At 55.9% G+C, this 20,245-nt stretch overlaps 1 protein-coding gene across 6 annotated transcripts in view; it reads right to left on the reverse strand.

The window, feature by feature from the left end:
* NFIC (nuclear factor I C) overlaps window positions 1–20,245 on the reverse strand; it is a 100,583-nt gene that overhangs the window by 20,055 nt on the left and 60,283 nt on the right. For all 6 annotated transcript variants that reach the window (XM_064382099.1, XM_064382097.1, XM_064382098.1 and 3 more), the window contains exons 4-6: window positions 14,764–14,838; window positions 14,015–14,138; window positions 13,216–13,340 (exon numbers count right to left, since the gene is read on the reverse strand). In XM_064382099.1, the coding sequence (XP_064238169.1) occupies window positions 13,216–13,340; window positions 14,015–14,138; window positions 14,764–14,838 (324 nt within the window). The remainder of the gene's footprint in view (window positions 1–13,215; window positions 13,341–14,014; window positions 14,139–14,763; window positions 14,839–20,245) is intronic.

Raw genomic sequence — 20,245 nt, forward strand, 5'->3', positions numbered from 1 at the left:
TTTTTTGTATTTTTAGTAGAGATGGGTTTCACCATGTTGGCCAGGCTGGTCTAGAACTCCCGGCCTCAAGTGATCCACCTACCTCGGCCTCCCAAAGTGTTGGGGTTACAGGCGTGAGCCACTGTGCCTGGCCAATTTATGTGTCACCAGGCTGGAGGGCAGAGGCACGATCATGGCTTACTGCAGCCTCAACCTCCTGGGCTTAAGTGATCCTCCCACCTCGGCCTCCCAGATAGGTAAGTGGGACCAAAGGCAGGCACCATCAGGCCCAGGCAATTTTTTTTTTAAGAGATGGGGTCTTGCTATGTTGCCCAGGCTGGTCTCAAACTCCTGGGCTCAAGGGATCCTCCTATCTTGGTCTCTCAAAGTGCTGGGATTACAGGCGTGAGCCACAGCACCTGGCCCCAGGAAAGCTTTTACAAATGAGGACTGAGGATCACATCTTGCCTGGACAATGCCGCATCCTGGGCCCTACAGGATCCCTAGGAATGGAATCTCAGGGTAGCATACCCTAGGGAGCCACGTTTTTAGGAATAATTCTAAAGTTTCTTGTAAGGTAAAACACGGACTGAGACCATCTAAACAAGGTGATAATTTAGCTTCCCTCTGACCTGGCCCTTGGAGCACCTTCCCTCCAGCCTGTCTCAGATTAGCCCTGTGGACACTGGGGCCGGATCGTTCTCTGGGGTGAGGCTGTCCTGGGCACTGCAGGGTGCTGAGCAGCATCCCTGCCTCCACCCACTCCATGCCAGGGGCACCGCCAGTTATAACAACCACAGATGTCCCCAGACATCACCAAAAGTACCCTGGGGCAGAATCACCCCTGGGTGAGACCCCCTGGGTTAGGGGATTCCACAGACCCTTCAGGAGACTGTATCCCACGATCCTCTGCCCTGCTGAGGTCCCAGGAGGCTGCACACATTGAAATCCACACCCCGAGTGGGAGGGAGGAGGAGAGTCCGAGGAGTTGGGCCCCCCTGGTTTCCACTGTCCGCCCCATTGGGAGCTTCCAAATTATTTTCCAAATAATTCACTCAGGATTTCTCAGTCTCAACGTTGCTGATGCGGGCGGCCAGATCAGTCTCTGTAGGGAGCTGTCCTGGGCACTGCAGGGTGCTGTGCAGCATCCCTGGCCTCCAAGCACCCCATGCCAGGAGCACCCCTCAGTGGTGACAACCCCCAGGGACATCCCCACGTCACCTCGTGTCCCCAAGTGATGCCCTGATGAGAAACGGTGACTGTGTCCCTGTGCCTTGGGTCCCCTGCTGATGGTTCCACAGGCACCTGCAGGCATCTTGAGACACTCCCCCTGCCAGCCTGTCCCCGCCACCTCTGTCCTCCCAGCACTGCTGCCTCCTTCCCCAAATGGGGTCAGCACGCAGGGAACTTCCGTTCTCTCTGATGGCTGCAGCCCAGGGGGAGCCCATCCTAGACCCAGGTCACCACGCAGGGAACTTCCGTTCTCTCTGATGGCTGCAGCCCAGGGGGAGCCCATCCTAGACCCAGGTCACCACGCAGGGAACTTCCGTTCTCTCTGATGGCTGCAGCCCAGGGGGAGCCCATCCTGGACCCAGGTCACCACGCAGGGAACTTCCGTTCTCTCTGATGGCTGCAGCCCAGGGGGAGCCCATCCTGGACCCAGGTCACCACGCAGGGAACTTCCGTTCTCTCTGATGGCTGCAGCCCAGGGGGAGCCCATCCTGGACCCAGGTCACCACGCAGGGAACTTCCGTTCTCTCTGATGGCTGCAGCCCAGGGGGAGTCCATCCTGGACCCAGCCACGGCGAATGTGCAGCTCCTCCTCTGCTTTTTTGGTTATGGAACCAGCTGTCCCCATGGTCCTGCACACATCATGCTGTGTGGGAGCAAAGGTATCGCCGGGACACATCCCAGAAGCGGGTCAGCAGGGCCGAGGCTCTGGGAACACCCAGCTCTGGAGGAGACTGGCACCCAGGACACCCACACAGGGGCCAGGAGGCGTGACTCCTCCACTCATGCCTGGCCTGTGAACACTCACGGGGGAACACTCGTGAGGCCCGCACATGGAGGCTGAGCCGACTGGAGTGGCCCCACTACCCGGCAGGATGCCAAGAAGTCTGTGGCCAAGCTGGGCCCCAGCAGCCAGGTCCGGGAGTTTTCCAAGGCAGGAGGACGTGGGAGGACTGAGGGTGGCCTGGAGCCAGGGAGGCCAGGCTGGTCCTGTCGGCACGTGTGTGTGTGTGTGTGTGTACACCTGTGCACGTGTGTGTATGCATGTGAGCATAGGTCCATACCTGTGCAACGTGTGCATACATGCGTGTATGTCTGTGCACGTCTGTGAGTGTGCACACATATGCACACCTGTGTATGTGTGCATGTGAATACATGCATGTGTGCACACGTGTGCACATGTCTGAGTGTGCGCATGTATGCACGCCTGTGTATGTGTGTGCATGTAAATACATGTGTGCACAGGTGTGCTCGTGTGCATGCCTGTGTGTGCACGTGAATACATGCACACGTGCATGTGTGTATGCCTGCACACGTGTGCATGTGCACAGCTGCATGCCTGCACACGTGTGTATGCCTGAGTGTATGTGCATATGAGCACACCTGTGCACCGTGTGCATGCACGCATGTGTGTATGCCTGCACAAGCATGTTTACACTTGTGCATGTGTGCATAAGCATCAGTGCACGTGTCTACGTATGTGTGCGCATGCATGTGTGCATGTGAATACATGGATGCATGTGTATGCCGGCACATGCATGTTCATGTCTATCTGTGCATGCACATGTGTGCAAGCATGTATGCATATATGTGTGTGCATGCCTGTGCACGTGTGTGGATATGGATATGTGAGATTACGCACACGTGTGTGCGCGCGTGTGGAGGGCTGGCAGCTCCCTGCAGGCGCAGGGCCATGGTGGGAACGAGGTTAGGGGTTGTCAGATGCTCACTTAGGAGGATTTCCTAGAACAGCTTGTTCTGGATGGAAATAGTCTGCCCCAGACTCCACCCCTCGCCACCACATCCCTGCAGACACCACTAGAGCTTCCTGAGATGGGGCCTGCGGGAGCCAGGGCAGGGCAGGAGGGAGGGGGGCGCAGCCCAGGCACTAAGAGAATGAACAAGCCTGCATGTTCCCAGCAGGTTCTGACTCTGCACCCCGCCTCCACGCACCCGCCATCTGCTCAGCAAGCATGCCTGGGACCCCCGTGGGGCCCTGCCGTCTGAAGAACATGATGCCTGCCAGTTCCCCGTCCGGGCACACACCTCCCTGTTCAGCCAGCGGGCCTGTGCGTCCCCCGTCCATCTCAGTGGCCATCTTTTTACTCAGGGAACACACGGACGTATCCACACGCTTCCCTGCATCCTACACGGCCTCGTCTGAGAATACCGACTGTAAGGAGCACGCAGACCTGCGGCTCCCCCATCCGAGCTTCCTCCTGTCTGTTTAACAAACACGCCCAACTGACCTCCTCTCTGTATTTAACAAAAGGCCCGCATCACCCAGCCGTCTGGTCAACAAACATGCCCATCTCCCACTGAAAATGCCTACTCCCCCAGGGACCGAGTCTCACTTATGCTGGGTCTCCAGGGTCCGGGGTCAGGAGGGGGCCCCACACAGGGCACGTGGAGTGGACAGAGGCACCGACGCAGGGCAGGGACCTGCTGGGGACGGCAGCGACCACTAGGCTGCCACACCTCCTAGGCGTTGACAGTACACTAAGGTCTCCTCTGGGTCCTGTGGACATTTGGGACCGGATCGTTCTCTGGGGTGGGGCCATCCTGGGCACTGGAGGGTGCTGAGTGGCATCCCTGGCCTCCACCCATCCCATGCCAGGAGCACCCTGCAGTCATGACAACCACAAATGTCCCCAGATGTCACCCAGTGTCCCCTGGGGGCAGGATCACCCCTAGGTAAAACCCCCTGGCTTAGAGGATTCCACAGACCCCCAAGAGACTCTGTGTCCCATGATCCTCTGCCCTGCTGAGGTTCCAGGAGGGTGCACACATTGAAATCCCACCCTGAGTGGGAGGGAGAGAGGAGGAGAGTCCCAGGAGCTGGGGTCCCCCGGTTTATACCGTCTGCCGGGAGTTTATTCTGGTGTCTTGTGTGAGCAGGGGACAGACTTAATTTTTCTGTTGTTTTTTTGAGACAGGGTCTTGCTCTGTTGCCAAGGCTGGAGTGCAGTGGTGCAATCACGGCTCACCGTAGCTTTGATCTCCTGGGCTCAAGCGATCCTCCCAATCTCAGTCTCTCGAGTAGCTTGGACCACAGGCACACGCCACCACATGCACCTAGCTTCATATTTTCTTGTAGAGAGACAGGGTTTCCCTATGTTCTTGAACTCCTGGGCTCAAGGGATCCTCCCGCCTCGGCCTCCCAGAGTGCTGGGATTAAAGGCGTGACCCACCACACCCAGCCTCAGTTTTTTTCCACATAATTAACACATAATAAATATAGGTTTCTCAGCCTCAGCACTGGAGACATTGGGGCTGCCTTGTTCTTTGGGGCGGGGTCGTCCTGGGCACTGCACGGTGCTGAGCAGTGTCCCTGGCCTCCACCCACTCCATGTCAAGAGCACCCCCAGTTGTGACAACCACAGATGTCCCCAAACACTGCCCAGTGTCCCTGGAGGTGTGGCAGCATCGCCCTGGGTGAGGACCGTCTGTGAAGGCACAAGCCGCCTCGTGCACTGTGGTCCTCACAGCTGCCACGTGAAGAGCTTACAGGAGCTGTGCCCATTTCACAGAGGCCGGATGGGGGCAGACATTCGCCTAAGGCCGCAGAGCTAAGAGGGGGCGTGGGGGTGGAGCTTGAACCCGACTCTGTCCCTCCCCAGGCCGGGCTCCACTAGCCTCCAGCCTGGGGTAGAAAAAGGGATGGGCAGGCCAGGCTCGGTGGCTCATGCCTGTCATCCCTGCACTGCGGGAGGATCACTTGAGGTCAGGAGTTTGAGACCAACCTGGCCAACATGGTGAAACTCCGGCTCTACTAAAAACACAAAAATTAGCCGGGCATGGTGGTGGGCACCTGTAATCTCAGTCCCAGCTACCTGGGAGGCTGGGATGGGAGAACTGCTTGAACCCGGAAGGCGGAGGCTGCAATGAGCTGAGACTGTGCCATTTACTCCAGCCTGGGCAAAAGAGCCAGACTCTGACTCAAAAAAAAAGGCTAGGGGAAGCCCTGGTGACAGAGGAGAGAATGAATGGGGGTTGCCTGCCCCTCCCTGTGTAATAGCTGGCCGAGGATGGTGCCTGTGTCGCCTTTGAGGGGGGTCACACAAGCAGCAGAAGCAAAGCACAGTGGGGCTGCTGGCGGGCGCCTTCCTCCACCCCACGCAGCTGGGCAAGCAGGGAGGCCTCGAAAGGAGGTGGCCAGGAGAAAGGGCACGCCTGGCCCAGACCCCGAGCGGACAGAGCCTAGAGGCTGGAATGTGGGGCCTGGAAGTGTGGAGTGGGGGTCTTGCCTGGCATGGGGCTGGCACGATCCCCCCAGGCGTCTGTGAGGGTCAGGGTGGGGGATCGGCTGAGCACTGCCCAGGAGAAAAGGCCCCCAGGCCGCCAGAGGAAGGGAGAGCTGCTCTAATCAGCTTAACCCCCTTAATGAGCGGCTAATTGGGGGCTGTCTAGACAGGAAGCTGGAAAGGCCTGGGAGGAGGAAGAGAGGGAGGGGGAGGATGAAGAGGAGGAGGGGGAGGGGGGAGGGGGAGGAAGAAGAGAAGGAGGAGGAGAATTCCAGGGCGGTGGCCATGGCCAAGGGCACCTCCGGGAGAGACCCTGCCTGCCTGGGGTCCCGTTTTGTGTCTTCCCTCTGTGGAGACACCTGACTTGGCACAGGCTTGCAGCCTGGCCCTTCCGTGCCCCTGGCCCCTCCAGCTCTCCCTTGGTCCAGCCATGGGGGTAAGGCTGGGCCCCACTGGGAACCTCAGGGACCCCACTCCAGCCCAGGGGCCAGGCCTGTTCCCAGGCGTCCCCCTTGGGACTTCAGTGGCTGTGAAATGTTTCTCAATGCAGGCCACGGCCATGGGGAGGGACCCAGGAAGCATCGGGCATAAGCTCTGGGCTCTGCCCCTTCCTGCCTCAGTTTCCCCACCCATCAACTGATGGCCAGGGGCAGGCATGATCTCATGGAGCGTTATGGGGGAGGGGAAATAACCTGGCTTAGGACATCGCAGACGCCCCATAAAACAGAGAGAGCGAGGTGCCCTGAGTGGGGTCCCAGGGAACGGCCACGTGGTTCTGTGCCCATGTGCACCTGCCTGTCGCTGGGGTGACCTGGAGCAGGTGACGTCGCCTCTCTGAGCCTCGGGGTTTCCCTCTGCAAAATGAGGCGACTGCCAGTCACCTCCACAGGGCTGTCTGGGACAAAAATGTTGGGAAGGGCATGAGAGTGAGCAAAAGCAGCCAGCTGGGTGCGGTGGCTAACGCCTGTCATCCCAGCACTCTGGGAAGCAGAGGCAGGAGGATCATTTGAGCCAGGAGTTCAAGACCAGCCAGGGCAACACAGGGAATCCTGTCTCTACAAAAAAACACAAAAAAAAGCTAGATGTGTTGGCGTGTGCCTGCAGTCCCAGCTACTTGGGAGGCTGAGAAGGGAGAAGGGGTTGAGCCCAGTGAACTGTGATCCCATCACTGCACTCCATCCTGGGTGACAATAAGACTATTTGGAGAAAAAGAAAAAGGCCGGGCGCGGTGACTCATGCCTGTCATCCCAGCACTCTGGGAGGCCGAGGTGGGCAGATCACCTGAGGTCAGGAGTTCAAGGCCTGCCTGGCCAACATGGTGAAACCCCATCTTTACTAAAAATACAAAAATTAGCCAGACATGGTGGTGGGCGCCTGTAATGCCAGCTACTCGGGAGGCTGAGGCATGAGGACTGCTTGAACCCGGGAGGCGGAGGTTGCACCAAGTCGAGATCACGCCACTGCGCTCCAGCCTGGGTGACAGAGAGAGGCTCCGTCTCAAAAAAAAAAAAAAGAGAAAGAAAAAAAAACCACCAAGAGTGGCCCAGACCAGGGGTCACACACCTTCTCCCCTCTCCCTTCAGGCTACGTACAGCGAGATTCTGTTCTCAGAGATGGTTGGCCAGGTCTGGGGACATTTGTGGTTGTCACCACTGGGGGGTGCTCCTGACGCAGAGTGGGCAGAGGCCTCCGACTCAGCACGGCGCCCTACAGTGCCCAAGACCGCCCCACCCCAGAGGATGATCTGGCCCCGAACGTCCAGGGTGCAACTCCCAAAACCACGGCTCTCCCTGCTGGGAACGCGCTCCCATCATTTTCCCTGCGGATGAATCCACTTAAATCGTCCGGGTTGCAGCGTAGCCATGAATTAATAATAAACCCAGCTCTCACGCCCCAACTGCACGCTTTACGTCCGCCCTGGGCTACGGGTGTTAAAATTCTTCCATTGTTTTCTCTCTACTGGGATGCTGAGCCAGAGTTTCTGAGATGGAGTTTCGCTTTTGTTGCCCAGAATGGAGCGCAGTGGCATGACCTCGGCTCACTGCAACCTCCGCCTCCGGGGTTCAAGTGATTCTCCTGCCTCAGCCCCCCTGAGTAGCTGGGACTACAGGCATGCACCATAATGCCCAGCTAATTTTGTATTTTCAGTAGAGATAGGGTTTTACCATGTTGGCCTGCCTGGTCTGAAACTCCTGACCTCAGGTGAGTTGCGTGGCTTGGCCTCCCAAAGGGCTGGGATTACAGGTGAGCCTTTTTTTTTTTTAAGAGACTGCCTTTCCCTGTTGGCCCGGATGGAGTGCAGTGGTGATCATAGCTCACTGCAGCTTTGACCTCCTGGCTCAAACCATCCTCCCACCTCAGCCTCTTGAGTAGCTGGGACCACAGGTGTGCACAACTATGTCATGTTAATTGTTATTATTTTTTGAGATGGAGTCTTGCTGTGTTGCCCAGGCTGGAGTGCAGTGGCATGATCCTGGCTCATCACAACCTCTACCTCCCGGGTTCAAGCCATTCTCCTGTCTCAGCCTCCAGAGTACCTGGGACTACAGGCGTGAGCCACTATGCTCGGTTAATTTTTGTATTTTTTTAGTAGAGACAGGGTTTCACTATGTTGGCCAGGCTGGTCTCGAACTCCTGATCTCGTGATCCGTCTGCCTTGGCCTCCCCAAAGTGCTGGGATGGCAGGCATGAGCAACCGTGACCAACCATTTTTTTTTTTTTTTTGAGGTGGAGTCTGGCTCTGTTGCCAGGCTGGAGTACAGTGGCACGATCTCGGCTCACTACAACCTCCACCTCCTGGGTTCAAATGATTCTCCTGCCTCCAAATGATTCTCCTGCCTCAGCCTCCTGAGTAGCTGGGTCTACAAGCGTCTACTTCCACGTCCAGCTAATTTTTGTGTTTTCAGTAGAGATGGGGTTTCACCACGTTGGCCACGTTGGCCTCAAACTCCTGAACTTGTGATCCGCCCACCTCGGCCTCCCAAGGTGCTGGGATTACAGGCCTGAGCCACTGCGCCGGGCCTTTTTTAAACAGAGATGGGGTCTTGCCACGTTGCTAGGATCCCGATCCCACAGCAGAGGAAACTGAGGGGCGCAAAGGCTAAGGAAGCTGCCAGAAGTCAGGCAGCTGGAGATGCAGAGAAGCCAGTCGCCCAAGCTCCTCACTGCTCTGTCACCCTGATTCTCCTCCTCCAGGAAGTCCTCCCTTTTCTTCCAGGCTGTATCAGGGTCCTCCTGTGCCCCCTCCTCTGGGGTGTAGTGACCTGGATAAGCACCTATCTCCCTCATTAGGCTGTTAGCCCCTGGAAGGCAGGGACAGGAGTGGGTTGGATCATCTCTGTGTCCCCAGGGCCTCAGGCAGAGCCAGCACACAGTAGGGCTTCACAGTGAGGATAAAACCCTCAGGAGGGAGTGAGTTTGCCATCACCTGAGGTAATCAAGCGGAAGCTGCAGGAGTACAGACCTCTGACATCCCTGGCTAGCTCTGCGATTCCTGATCACACAGCAGAAGCTGGTGGGGGCTTCCACTTCGTCCTCCCCCATCGCTACCACCCCTTCCTCCAGCGGAAGGGGTTGCCGGGGAGCAGCCGGGCAGAAAAGCCAGACCGAGCTCCAGAGACTAACATTTCCTCTCTCTTAAAATGTTTTGAGTTTCCTCAGTTGAAAGCTAGATTCTTTATTTTCAGCCTTTCTCCTCTCCTAATAAATAAAGTACGATTTTTCCTCTCAGGGCTGCTTTGGCTCATCACTGAGGAGGTCTTTCATGTAATTAGCGTGCAGCTTACATTCTGACAGTCCCGTCAATTACAGAGTCAATGAGAAGTGATCGCCAGCGAGCGGTGGCTGATGCAAGTAATCCCAGCACTTTGGAAGATCACTTGAGGTCAGAAGTTCAAGACCAGCCTGGCCAAAAGGGTCTCTACTAAAAATACAAAAATTAGCCAGGTGTGGTGGCGCGCGCCTGTAGCCCCAGCTACTCGAGAGGCTGAGTCAGGAGAATCACTTGAACCCAGGAGGCGGAGGTTGTAGTGAGCTGAGATTGCACCACAGCACTCCAGCCTTGAAGAGGGAAAGTCTGCCTCAAAAAAAAAAAAAGAGAAGTGATCTTTTTTTTTTTTTTTTTTTTGAGAGTAGGTCTCAAAAGACCTTGGTGCCATCTCTCAAAACAAGTGAGACTCTGTCCCAAAACAGAAACAGCAGACAGACAAACAAGAAGAACCTAATAAAGAGAGAGACAGGTCTCGTGAGAGAGGGAGGCTCTGGGGGCCCACACGGCGGAAGGGAGGAGCCTCAGCACCTGAAATGTCACCAGCAGAGGCGTCCGAGAGCACGGGAAGGAGACGGGAATGTTATAAAGGTATGGACAACAAGGGCCTCTCCCACTTCCCCGGCGAGCGGCGTATCCCAGACGGCGGCTTCACGCACATTCTAGCCCTTCCTCCTCCCGTAGCTCCCAAAAGAACAATTATTATTCACATCAGCCCCCCATTGTGGAAATGAAGAAACTGAGGCTTAGAGAAATTAAATTATGTGCCCAAGGTTACATAGCTAGGCACAGGCAGAGCGGGGATCCGAACACAGGTCTCTCCAATGCATGAATCTGACCTCTAACTCCTAATGTTATGCTGCTTCTCAAAAATCCTACAGGTGGCCGGGCGCAGTGGCTCACGCCTGTCATCCCAGCTCTTTGGGAGGCTGAGGTGGGCAGATCACCTGAGGTCAGGAGTTCAAGACTAGCCTGGCCAACACGGCGAAACCCCATCTGTACTAAAAATACAGATTAGCTGGGCGTGATGGTGGGTGCCTGGAATCCCAGCTACTCAGGAGGCTGAGGCAGGAGAGTCGCTTGAACCCAGGAGGTAGAGGTTGCAGTGAGCCGAGATTGCGCCACAGTACTCCAGCCTGGGTGACAGAGCAAGACTCCACCTTAAAAAACAAAACAAAACAAAAAAAGAAAGGCCAGGCGTGGTGGCTCACACCTGGAATCCTGGCACTTTGGGAGGCCGAGGTCGGGGGATGACTGGAACTCAGGAGTTCAAGACCAGCTTAGGCAACATAGTGAGACCCCATTTCTACCAAAAAATTAAAAAAAAAATTAATGGGGTGTGGGGGTATGTGCCTGTAGTCCCTGATACTTGGGAGGCTGAGGCAGGAGGATCACTTGAGCCTGGGAGGTCGAGGCTGCAGTGAACTGTGACTGTACCACTGCACTCTAGCCTGAATGGCAGAGCAAGGCCCTGCCTCAAAAACAAAAACACAAATAAAGTAGGCCTCGTGGGTACAGGGAGGAGAGAGAGGAAGGAGGGAGACGAAACACATCTGGTTGGGTGCGATGGCTCACACATACAATCCCAGAACTTTGGGAGGCTGGGGCAGGAGGACCACCTGAGCCCAGGAGTTTGAGACCAGCCTGCGCAACATAGTGAGACCTCATCTCCATATAAAAAAAAAAAAAGGGCCGGGCATGGTGGCTCACGCCTGTAATCCAAGCACTTTGGAGGCCAAGGCGGGCGGAGGTCGGGAGTTCAAGACCAGTCTGACCAACATGGTGAAACCCCGTCTTTATATAAAAAAATAAAAAATAAAAAATTAGCCAGGCATGGTGACATTTACCTGTACTCCCTGATATTCAGGAGACGCAGGTGGGAGGATCACTTAAACCCAAGAAGTTGAGGCTGTAGTGAGCCATGATTGTGCCACTACACTCCAGCCCTGGGGAGAGTGAGACCTTCTAACAAAAAAAAAAAAAAAAAAAAAAAAAAAAAAACAGGCTGGGTGCGGTGGCTCACATCTATAATCCCAGCACTTTGGGAGGCCGAGGAGGGTGGACCACCTGAGGTTGGGAGTTCGACATCAGCCTGGCCAACATGGAGAAATCCCGTCTCTACTAAAAATACAAAGTTAGCTGGGCGTGGTGGTGGGTGCCTGTAGTCCCAGTTACTCAGGAGGCTGAGGCAGGAGAATTGCTTGAACCGGGGAGGCACAGGTTGCAGTGAGCCGAGATCACGCCACTGCACTCCAGACTGGGTAAAGAAGCAAGACTCTGTCTCAAAAAAAAAAAGGAAAAAGAAAGAAAATAAATTTCCACGTTTATTGTGCGCCTGTGTGTTACGTGCCAGGCCTGTTTTACTGACATGATTAATTCACTTAATCCCCATGACAACCCCAGGCGAGCGAAACGGTACTGCAGGTACTAACACCCCCATTTCACAGATGAGGAAACTGAGGCTCAGAAAGCTGGAGTTGTTAGGAAGCTGCAAGGGCTGAGCTATGGACCCAGGCAGGTGGACCACTGACCCCACGCATGGATCCACTGGGCTGCCTCCTGGGGCCCTATAGGATAAGGCACCACACAGAGCAATGCTTGTAAAATTTAGGGGCACAAAGTCAGCTGAGAATCTGAGGGATGGATGTCAGGGACACCCTCTCCAGCATCACACAAGCCCACAGGCCATTTCACACACAGTTTCCTGAAAGTCACAGGTGCCAGCCGGCCAGAGAGCAGGACCTTAGAGGGAAAGGAATTCTTTAGATGAAAACTACAATGGAGACGGGGACCTCAAATAAGGGAAATCTTTGGAGAAAGCCCTTGGGGAGACAGGAAATAAACACGATCTCAAGGAGCTGGCGTTCAATGGAAAAAAGACCCCGTGGAGCTGCCGATCCTAAGGAATAGGAATCCTGTAAGAAAGACACCCTAGGTAGGCGCGTGGCTCACACCTGTGATCCCAGCACTTTGGGAGGCCGAGGCGGGTGGATCACCTGAGGTCAGGAGTTCGAGACCAGCCTGGACAACATGGTGAAACCGCGTCTCTACTAAAAATACAAAAATTAGCCAGGTGTCGTGGTGGTGGGTGCCTGTAGTCCCAGCTACTTGGGAGGCTGAGGCAGGAGAATCGCTTGAACCCGGGAAGCAGAGGTTGCAGTGAGCCGAGATTGCGCCACTGCACTCCAGCCTGGGCAACAGAGTGAGACTCCATCTCAAACGAAAAAAAAAAAAAAAGAATGACACCCCAGGGAGGACCCTTCTGAAGACAGAAAAGCAACAGGATAAAATCTCCCTGGAAAAGGACGCCATGGGAATGGAGACCTTACAGACAAGAGACGCGTTTCCTACAGAACCGGAATCACACGGAAGAAGATCCCATGGAGACGCGAACCTGGTTTAAAAAAAAAACAACAAGCCAGGCGCAGTGGCTCACGCCTGTAATGCCAGCACTTTGGGAGGCTGAGGCTGGCGGATCACCTGAGGTCGGGAGTTCAAGACCAGCCTGACCAACATGGTGAAACCATGTCTTAAATAAAATAAATAAATAAATAAAAAATAAAAACAACAAAAAGGAACTTCAAGAACGACCCCAGTGAGAAGGAATCCGGCATCTCAGGACCTTCTAGTGGGGAAGAGGACAAACAGTAACCCTACAGACGAGGGATTCTGTGGCAGATCCCAGGAGGCGGCATCCTGTTGATCTGAGTCAATTCTGTAGCTCGTGGACCCCACAGCTGGACGGCAGGAAAGTCAGGCAGGGGACAGTCTCTGCCCTCCCTGGCCTTAGCGGAACCAAAGAGATCCAAGAACGAGAGCCCGGGGACCGCACTTCCAGCCACGCGCAGCGCGGCGCAACTACAATTCCCAGGAGGCCGCGCAGCTCCAGGCCGGCTTCCTGCCCCGCGGCGCCCGCGCAGTGGCTGCCGGAAGACGTAGTTCCCGCCGCGGGAACTCCGACCGGAAGGCCGGTTCCGACCCCGCCGCCAATCCTACCTCCTTCCATGTCCTCCGTCCAGTTGCGGCTGCTACTCGTGGGCGAGCTGGGCGAAGTGTAGTAATCGCCGCCGGGGCTCGTGTCCACGTCTTCCTCCATCGAGCCCGATTTGTGCCTCTTGCTCCTTACGGGCGAGGGAGGGGGAAACGCTAGTTACCAGGGAGACGCAAGGGCGGGGGGCGCGGCGGCGGGCTTTGCTACTTCCGATCCCTTAGTGGGCGGTGCGAGGGAAATGGTCTCGCGATACGTCTCGGGAGCCGCGGGCATTCAGCCCCGTTCCGAATGAACGCCTGTTCTGACCTGTCCATTGCTTAGATGGGACACCCGGGCTAGAGGCAGGGAGGGACTCAGCAGCAGCTGGATACCAAAGCCGTCAGGGTGGAGACCAAAACCCAGGTAGCCTGGCTAATCCCCTGGCCACCTGCAGTCCTCAGAACTGCCTGTTAGGGGTATGATCCCATTTTATGGGTGGGGAAACTGAGGCACACACAATGTGACCCACTCGAGGTCACAAAGCATATCTTAGCAAGAACCTGTGTCTGCATTCTCCAGGAGGAGTCCTAAGGGCTGGCTGAACAAGTACGACTTGAGGCTGAGGGAGCCCACGGTGGGCTGTCAGACCTAGAGGAAGAGGCACTTGAGGCTGGCTGGGTTTTGAAGGATGAGTAGGAGTTTCTCAGGCCAGGTGAATCGTGAAAAGAGGTATTCCAGGGAGAGGAATGAGTCAGCTGGGGCCAGAGGGGATGGGTTGATGAGGGGGGTCATGAAACGGGCAGAGGTGGGGACCTGGATACTTACCCGCTGGAGGAGGTGCTGGGTAGCGTTCTTCTCATGCCAGTGCTGGCTGGGTTCAGGTCGTATGCCAGGTGTCCCTGCAGCTCCCCCAGGGAGAAGTTGGGTCCTGTTCCGGTCACCACAGGTGCTGCAGAGGGTGACAGAAGAGAGTGAGGCAGGAAGCAGGGCCCAGTGCTGTGGTTTGCCCTAGAGAGGCAGGGTAAGCCACTGGGTCCAGTTCAAGGGAGGATCCTTTCCCGTATTGGCCCGGTTCCTAAGGTGGCTGAAACCAGCTTTATACTATGGATCACAGGACCAAGGCCATGGGGAGAGGCAAAGAGCACACTGTGAGGCAGAGGTAAAGCCAGAGCTGGAGTCTGGGCTTTGCGGATCTGGACAGGGAGGGTGTCAATCAGGGCTAAAGGACGGTGCCCGGAACTCGCTGGGGTGGGATTCAGATGGTGTCTGCTGGAATGTGCTGGGTCCCCAACAGGTCGGCAGGGAGGGCAAGGGGACAGGAGGAGTGGGGTCCTCTGGGGTCTCCTAGGATGGGCCAGTGGAAGCAGAATTTTCCTTAGCTGCCATCCAGCATCTGGATTCTGATTCCTGAGGAGGTGGGAAGGGCCTGGCCACGTCCCTTTCTAGGAACCTTAGCTGGGTGACACGGGTGTCTGGAGAGGACAAGAAGTAGGGTGAGGGGGGTGGGCTCCTCCTTCCTCCCTGTGGCCCCTCCCCTCTCCAGGACCCAGCTCCGGGCTGATGGGAACACTCACTCCGGGACACCTGGATGAGCTCGCTGACGCTGAACACGCCGGAGGTGACAAAGCTCTCTTGGAAGTCGGTCGTGTCTGGAACAGGAAGACAGCGGAGTCAGTGGGCTGAGCCGGGCCTGTTCCCCTTCCCCACGCTCCAGGGCTGCCTGGACCCCGGCGCTGGCCCGAGCCTAGGCGTTCACCCTGTCTGTCCCCTGCAGTGGGGGAATAACAGGTCCAGTCTGACAGCGGAGGCCCCATGGAGGGCCCTTGTCCAGCATGGGCCTTCACCTGGGGCCCCCCACGCTGTGGAATGCTGCATTCAACTGGACAGCAGGCTGGGCGCCATGGCTCATGGCTGTAATCCCATCACTGTGGGAGGCCGAGGCGCGATGATCGCTTGAGTTTAGGAGTTCAAGACCAGCCTGGGCAACACAGTGAGAGCCCGTCTCTACAAACAGTGTTAGCATTAGCCAGGTGTCACGGTGCATGCCTGTAGTCCCAGCCACTCAGGAGGCTGAGGCGGGAGGATCACTTCAGCCTGGGAGGTGGAAGACACAGTGTAACATTGTTGTGCATTGCACTCCAGCCGGAGAAACAAAGCGAGACCCTGTCTCTTAAAAAAATGAGTGGAGAGGCCGGGCGCAGTGGCTCACGCCTGTAATCCCAGCACTTTGGGAGGCCGAGGTGGGTGGATCATGAAGTCAAGATATTGAGACCTTCCTGGCCAACGTGGTGAAACCCCGTCTCTATTAAAAATACAAAAATTAGCCGGGCATGGTGGCGCATGCCTGTAATCCCAGCTACTCGGGAGTCTGAGGCAGGAGAATTGCTTGAACCCGGGAGGCAGAGGTTGCGGTGAGCTGAGATCGCGCCATTGCACCCAGCCTAGGCAACAGAGTGAGACTCCGTCTCAAAAAAAAAAAAAGAGGCCGGGCGCGGTGGCTCAAGCCTGTAATCCCAGCACTTTGGGAGGCCGAGGCGGGTGGATCATGAGGTCAAGAGATCGAGACCATCCTGGTCAACATGGTGAAACCCCGTCTCTACTAAAAAATACAAAAAATTAGCTGGGCACGGTGGCGCGTGCCTGTAATCCCAGCTACTCAGGAGGCTGAGGCAGGAGAATTGCCTGAACCCAGGAGGTGGAGGTTGCAGTGAGCCGAGATCGCGCCATTGCACTCCAGCCTGGGTAACAAGAGCGAAACTCGGTCTCAAAAAAAAGAGTGGAGAGTGGAGACCTGTCTCTCATCACCCGCCTCGGTGTGTGATCATGGCAAGTCACTTTCCCTTGCTCAGCCTCCAAGTTTTCCTAATCGTAAACGTGGAAACCATAAATGCCATCATCTTGGCTGTGGTGACATCTGCATCAAACTGCCTGGGAGGGGCGGCTGGCTTGCTTTGCACACTGTCACCCTTCGAGATAGTCTGGCTTCCTGTTCTTCTCCCTCCAGACGGAAGTCCATGTGGGCAGGGATGCCCATGTGCTGCAGCCTGCAGTGTCCTGCGTGCCTAGACCAGAGCTCAGCACCCAGCAATGGGTCAGTTAAAATGGGGGGTCAAATAGGGGGTCTGCAAGCCACAGTTACAACCCCTAGTGTCCCCAGCACTGCTCCTGCCTAATGTCAAAGGAAGGGGAACTGTCCTCTCTTAACTGGAGTGGTTTGGACCCGTTTCATGGGTTTGGAAACCGAAGTTGTCCCCAAGAGGCCCGGGAGCCTTGGCCAACCTCAGACGGCTTGGGGACAGCCCTGTCGTGCCCTCGGAGGCCTTTGCAGGAGGGATTCATTGACTCAATAGGCATTCACTAAGCATCCATGGTGTCCCATGCTGAGCTGGACCTGACACTGCGGATGAGACAGATGGAAGCACTCGCCCCCGTCGGACTCAAAGTCCAGTGCAAGCAACGAATGGTAACCAAGATTACTAGGTTAGCAACAGGTGATGAGGGCTCCTCACAGCACCATTCACCACGGCTCAGAACGTAAAGCCACCCACATGTCCCCTCAGAAGACGAAGAGAGAAACACAGTGCGCTCTGTCCACACACTGGAGAAGAACTCAGCTGTAAACAGGAGGCCAGGCATGCTGGCTCGTGCCTGTAATCCCAGCACTTTGGTGGGGGGAATCTCTTGAGCTCGGGAGTCTGACACCAGCCTGGGCAACAAAGTGAAACCCTGCGTCTACAAAATATACAAAAATTAGCCGGGTGTGGTGGCGCACGCCGGTAGTCCTGGCACTTTGGGAAGCTGAGGCGGGTGGATCACTTGAGCCTAGGAGTTTGAGACCAGCTTGGGCAACATGGCAAAACCGCATCTCTACAAAAAGTACAAAAATTAGCCAGGTGTGGTGGTGCACACCTGTAGTCCCAGCTACTTGGGAGGCTGAGGTGGGAGGATCATTTGAGCCCAGGAGGTTGAGGCTGCAGTGAGCCATGATTGCACCACTGCACTCCAGCCTGTGTGACAGAGAGAGACCCTGTCTCAAAAAAAAAAAAAAGAAAAAGAATGAGGCTTTGGGCCAGGTTCAGTAGCTCACACCTGTAATCCCAGCACTTTGGGAGGCTGAGGCAGGCAGATCACCTGAGGTCAGGAGTAGTTCGAGACCAGCCTAGCCAACATGGCAAAACCCCTTCTCTACTAAAAATACAAAAATTAGCCAGGCGTGGTGGCACGTGCCTGTAGTCCCAGCTACTTGGGAGGCTGAGGCAGGAAAATCACCTGAACCTGGGAGGTGGAGGTTGTGGCGAGCTGAGATCACACACTGCACTCCAGCCTGGGGCGACAGAGTGAGACTCCATCTCAGAAAATAAATAAATAAATAAGAACAAGGCTCTGGCCGGGCGCAGGACTCACACCTGTAATCCTAGCACTTTGGGAGGCCAAGGTGGGCAGATCACAAGGTCAGGAGATAGAGACCATCCTGGCTAACACAGTGAAACCCCGTCTCTACTGAAAATATGGAAAAATTAGCCAGGTGTGGTGGCACGCGCCTGTAGTCCCAGCTACTTGGGAGGCTGAGGCAGGAGAATCGCTTGAACCTGGGAGGTGGAGGTTGCAGTGAGCCAAGATTTTGACACTGCACTCCAGCCTGGGCAACAGAGTGAGACTCTGTCTAAAAAAAAAAAAAGTAAAAATGATATATTGTACATTATGCACATTTTACTACAATTTTTTTTTTTTTTTGAGAGGGAGTCTCCCAGGCTGGAGTACACTGGCTCAACCTTGGCTCACTGCAATCTCCGCTTTCTAGGTTCAAGCGATTCTCCTGCCTCAGCCTCTCGAGTAGTTGGGATTACAGGCGCACGCTACCATGGCCTGGCTAATTTTTGTATTTTTCAGTAGGGTTTCACCATGTTGGCCAGGCTGGTATTGAACTCTTGACCTTGTGATCGACCTGCCTCGGACCCCCAAAGTTCTGAGATTACAGGCGTGAGCCACTGCGCCCGGCCCCAACTTTTTTTTTGAGACAGAGTTTCGCTCTTATTGCCCAGTTTGGAGTTCAATGGCACAATCTCGGCTCACTGCAACCTCCGCCTCCTGGGGATTCTCCTGCCTCAGCCTCCCAAGTAGCTGGGACTACAGGCACGAGCCACCACACCCGGCTAATTTTTTGCATTTTTAGTAGAGATAGGGTTTCTCTGTGTTGGTCAGGCCGGTCTCAAACCCCCAACCTCAGGTGACCCTCCTGCCTTGGCCTCCCAAAGTGCTGGGATTGCAGGCGTGAGCCACGGAGCCCAGGCTTTACTAGAAATTAAAAGCTCATTAAATCAAATGCGAGGTGCATCAGCCTGTAGTAAGGCAGGCGGCCTGTGGGGAACCCGCTAGGGTGGGGACGGAAGCAATTTTACACCCAGGGCTCAGAGAAAGCCTGGCTGAGATGGTGGCATTTTACAGAGACTTCAAGATGAGACTGGATAAGAGGAAGGAACTTGTTAAAATTTGCAAAGCTCCAAGAACAGCGCCTGGCAACCACCCCGTGAGTGTTGGCTTATCTGATGGGTATGATGTTTCGCCACCTCCCTGAGGGCCACGATGTTCCCAGCACTGGGAACAGCCCGTGCAAAGGCCCCAGGGTTGGAACGCACTTGGCAGGTTACAGGCCAGCAGGGTTGGGGCGGAAAGAGCCAGGGAGCGCTGTCGCTTTGGAGGCTGGAGAGGCTCTTGGCTTTGGTGTGGTGGTGGGAGCAGTTCCTCTCTCAGCCCCCAGGGGGCAGCACGGGCTGCAGGGAGCTCATGGCTGTGTCCAGTTCTGCAGACCCAAGCCCCGGCCAGTACCCCTATTACAATCTTTTTCTTTTTTAGAGACAGAGTCTCGCTCTGTTGCCCAGGCGTGAATGCAGTGATGCAATCATAGCTCACTGCAGCCTCGAACCCCTGGGCTCAAGCGATCCTCCTGCCTCAGCCTCCCAAGTACCTGAGGTTACAGGCATGCACCTCTATGCCTGGCTAATTTTTGTAATTTTTGTTTTTTTGTGTGTGTGTAGAGATAGGGTCTTGCTGTGTTACCCAGGCTGGTCTCGAACTCCTGGGCTCAGGCCATCCTCCCGCCTCAGCCTCCCAAGTAGCTGGGGTTACAGGCATGTACTTCCATGCCTGGCTAATTTCTGTATTATTATTATTATTTCTTGGTCTTGCTATATTACCCAGGCTGGCCTTGAACTCCTGGGCTCACTTGACCCTCCCTCTTCGGCCTCCCAAAGTGCTGGGATTGCAGGCATGAGCCACTGCATCCGGCCCCCTGTTCCAGTCATTTGCTGAGTGATGGCAAGGAGCCCTACCCCGCGCTGGGAGGTTCAGGCCACACATTCTGAGGAGGACAGAGCGGTGGCCCTGAGTGTCCAGGAGAAGTGGCCAGAGCCGTTTCCGGCTGACCCAGCTGGCCGGCCGGTGTCAGCACGCCCCCCTGCCTCCCCCACACCGGGGTTTCCTGTTTGTGCAGTGCCTGCGCAGCTCCATCTCCGGGGGACTCCCTGGCGAGCTGGGAGGACGTGATTTCCTCTACCAGACGCCCAAGCTCCCCAAGGGACCAGGCCAAGCACCGCCGCCTCCGCCTCCTTCCAACATCTGGCTTGGAGAGAGGCGTCTGGGGATCACAGGAGGCCGAGGAGGACCCGGGTCACAGACGGACGAGTCACCAGGGGCCAGTGAGGAGTGGCCTCGGGCCTGTGAACCTCCGGGAACCCCTTGGCCTCCCTGCGCACAACTGTTCCAGCCATTCCAAGAAGGACGCCTCGCCCACTTGCTTTCTCTTCCTTCCTTTTTCTTCCTTTTTTTTTTGGAGACAGTCTCGCTCTATCCCCCAGGCTGGAGTGCAGTGGCGTGATCTCGGCTCACTGCAACCTCCACCCCCCGGGTTCAAGTGATTTTCCTTCCTCAGCCTCCAGAGTCCTAGTAGAGACAGGGGTTCACCATGTTGGCAAGGCTGGTCTCGAACTCCTGACCTCAGGTCATCTGCCCACCTTGGTCTCCCAAAGTGCTGGGATTACAGGCGTGAGCCACCGCGCC

The sequence above is a fragment of the Aotus nancymaae genome, unplaced genomic scaffold (genome assembly GCF_030222135.1).
Source record: "Aotus nancymaae isolate 86718 unplaced genomic scaffold, 86718_ANA_hifiasm-v0.15.2.pri h1tg000028l, whole genome shotgun sequence".
Taxonomy (NCBI): domain Eukaryota; kingdom Metazoa; phylum Chordata; class Mammalia; order Primates; family Aotidae; genus Aotus; species Aotus nancymaae.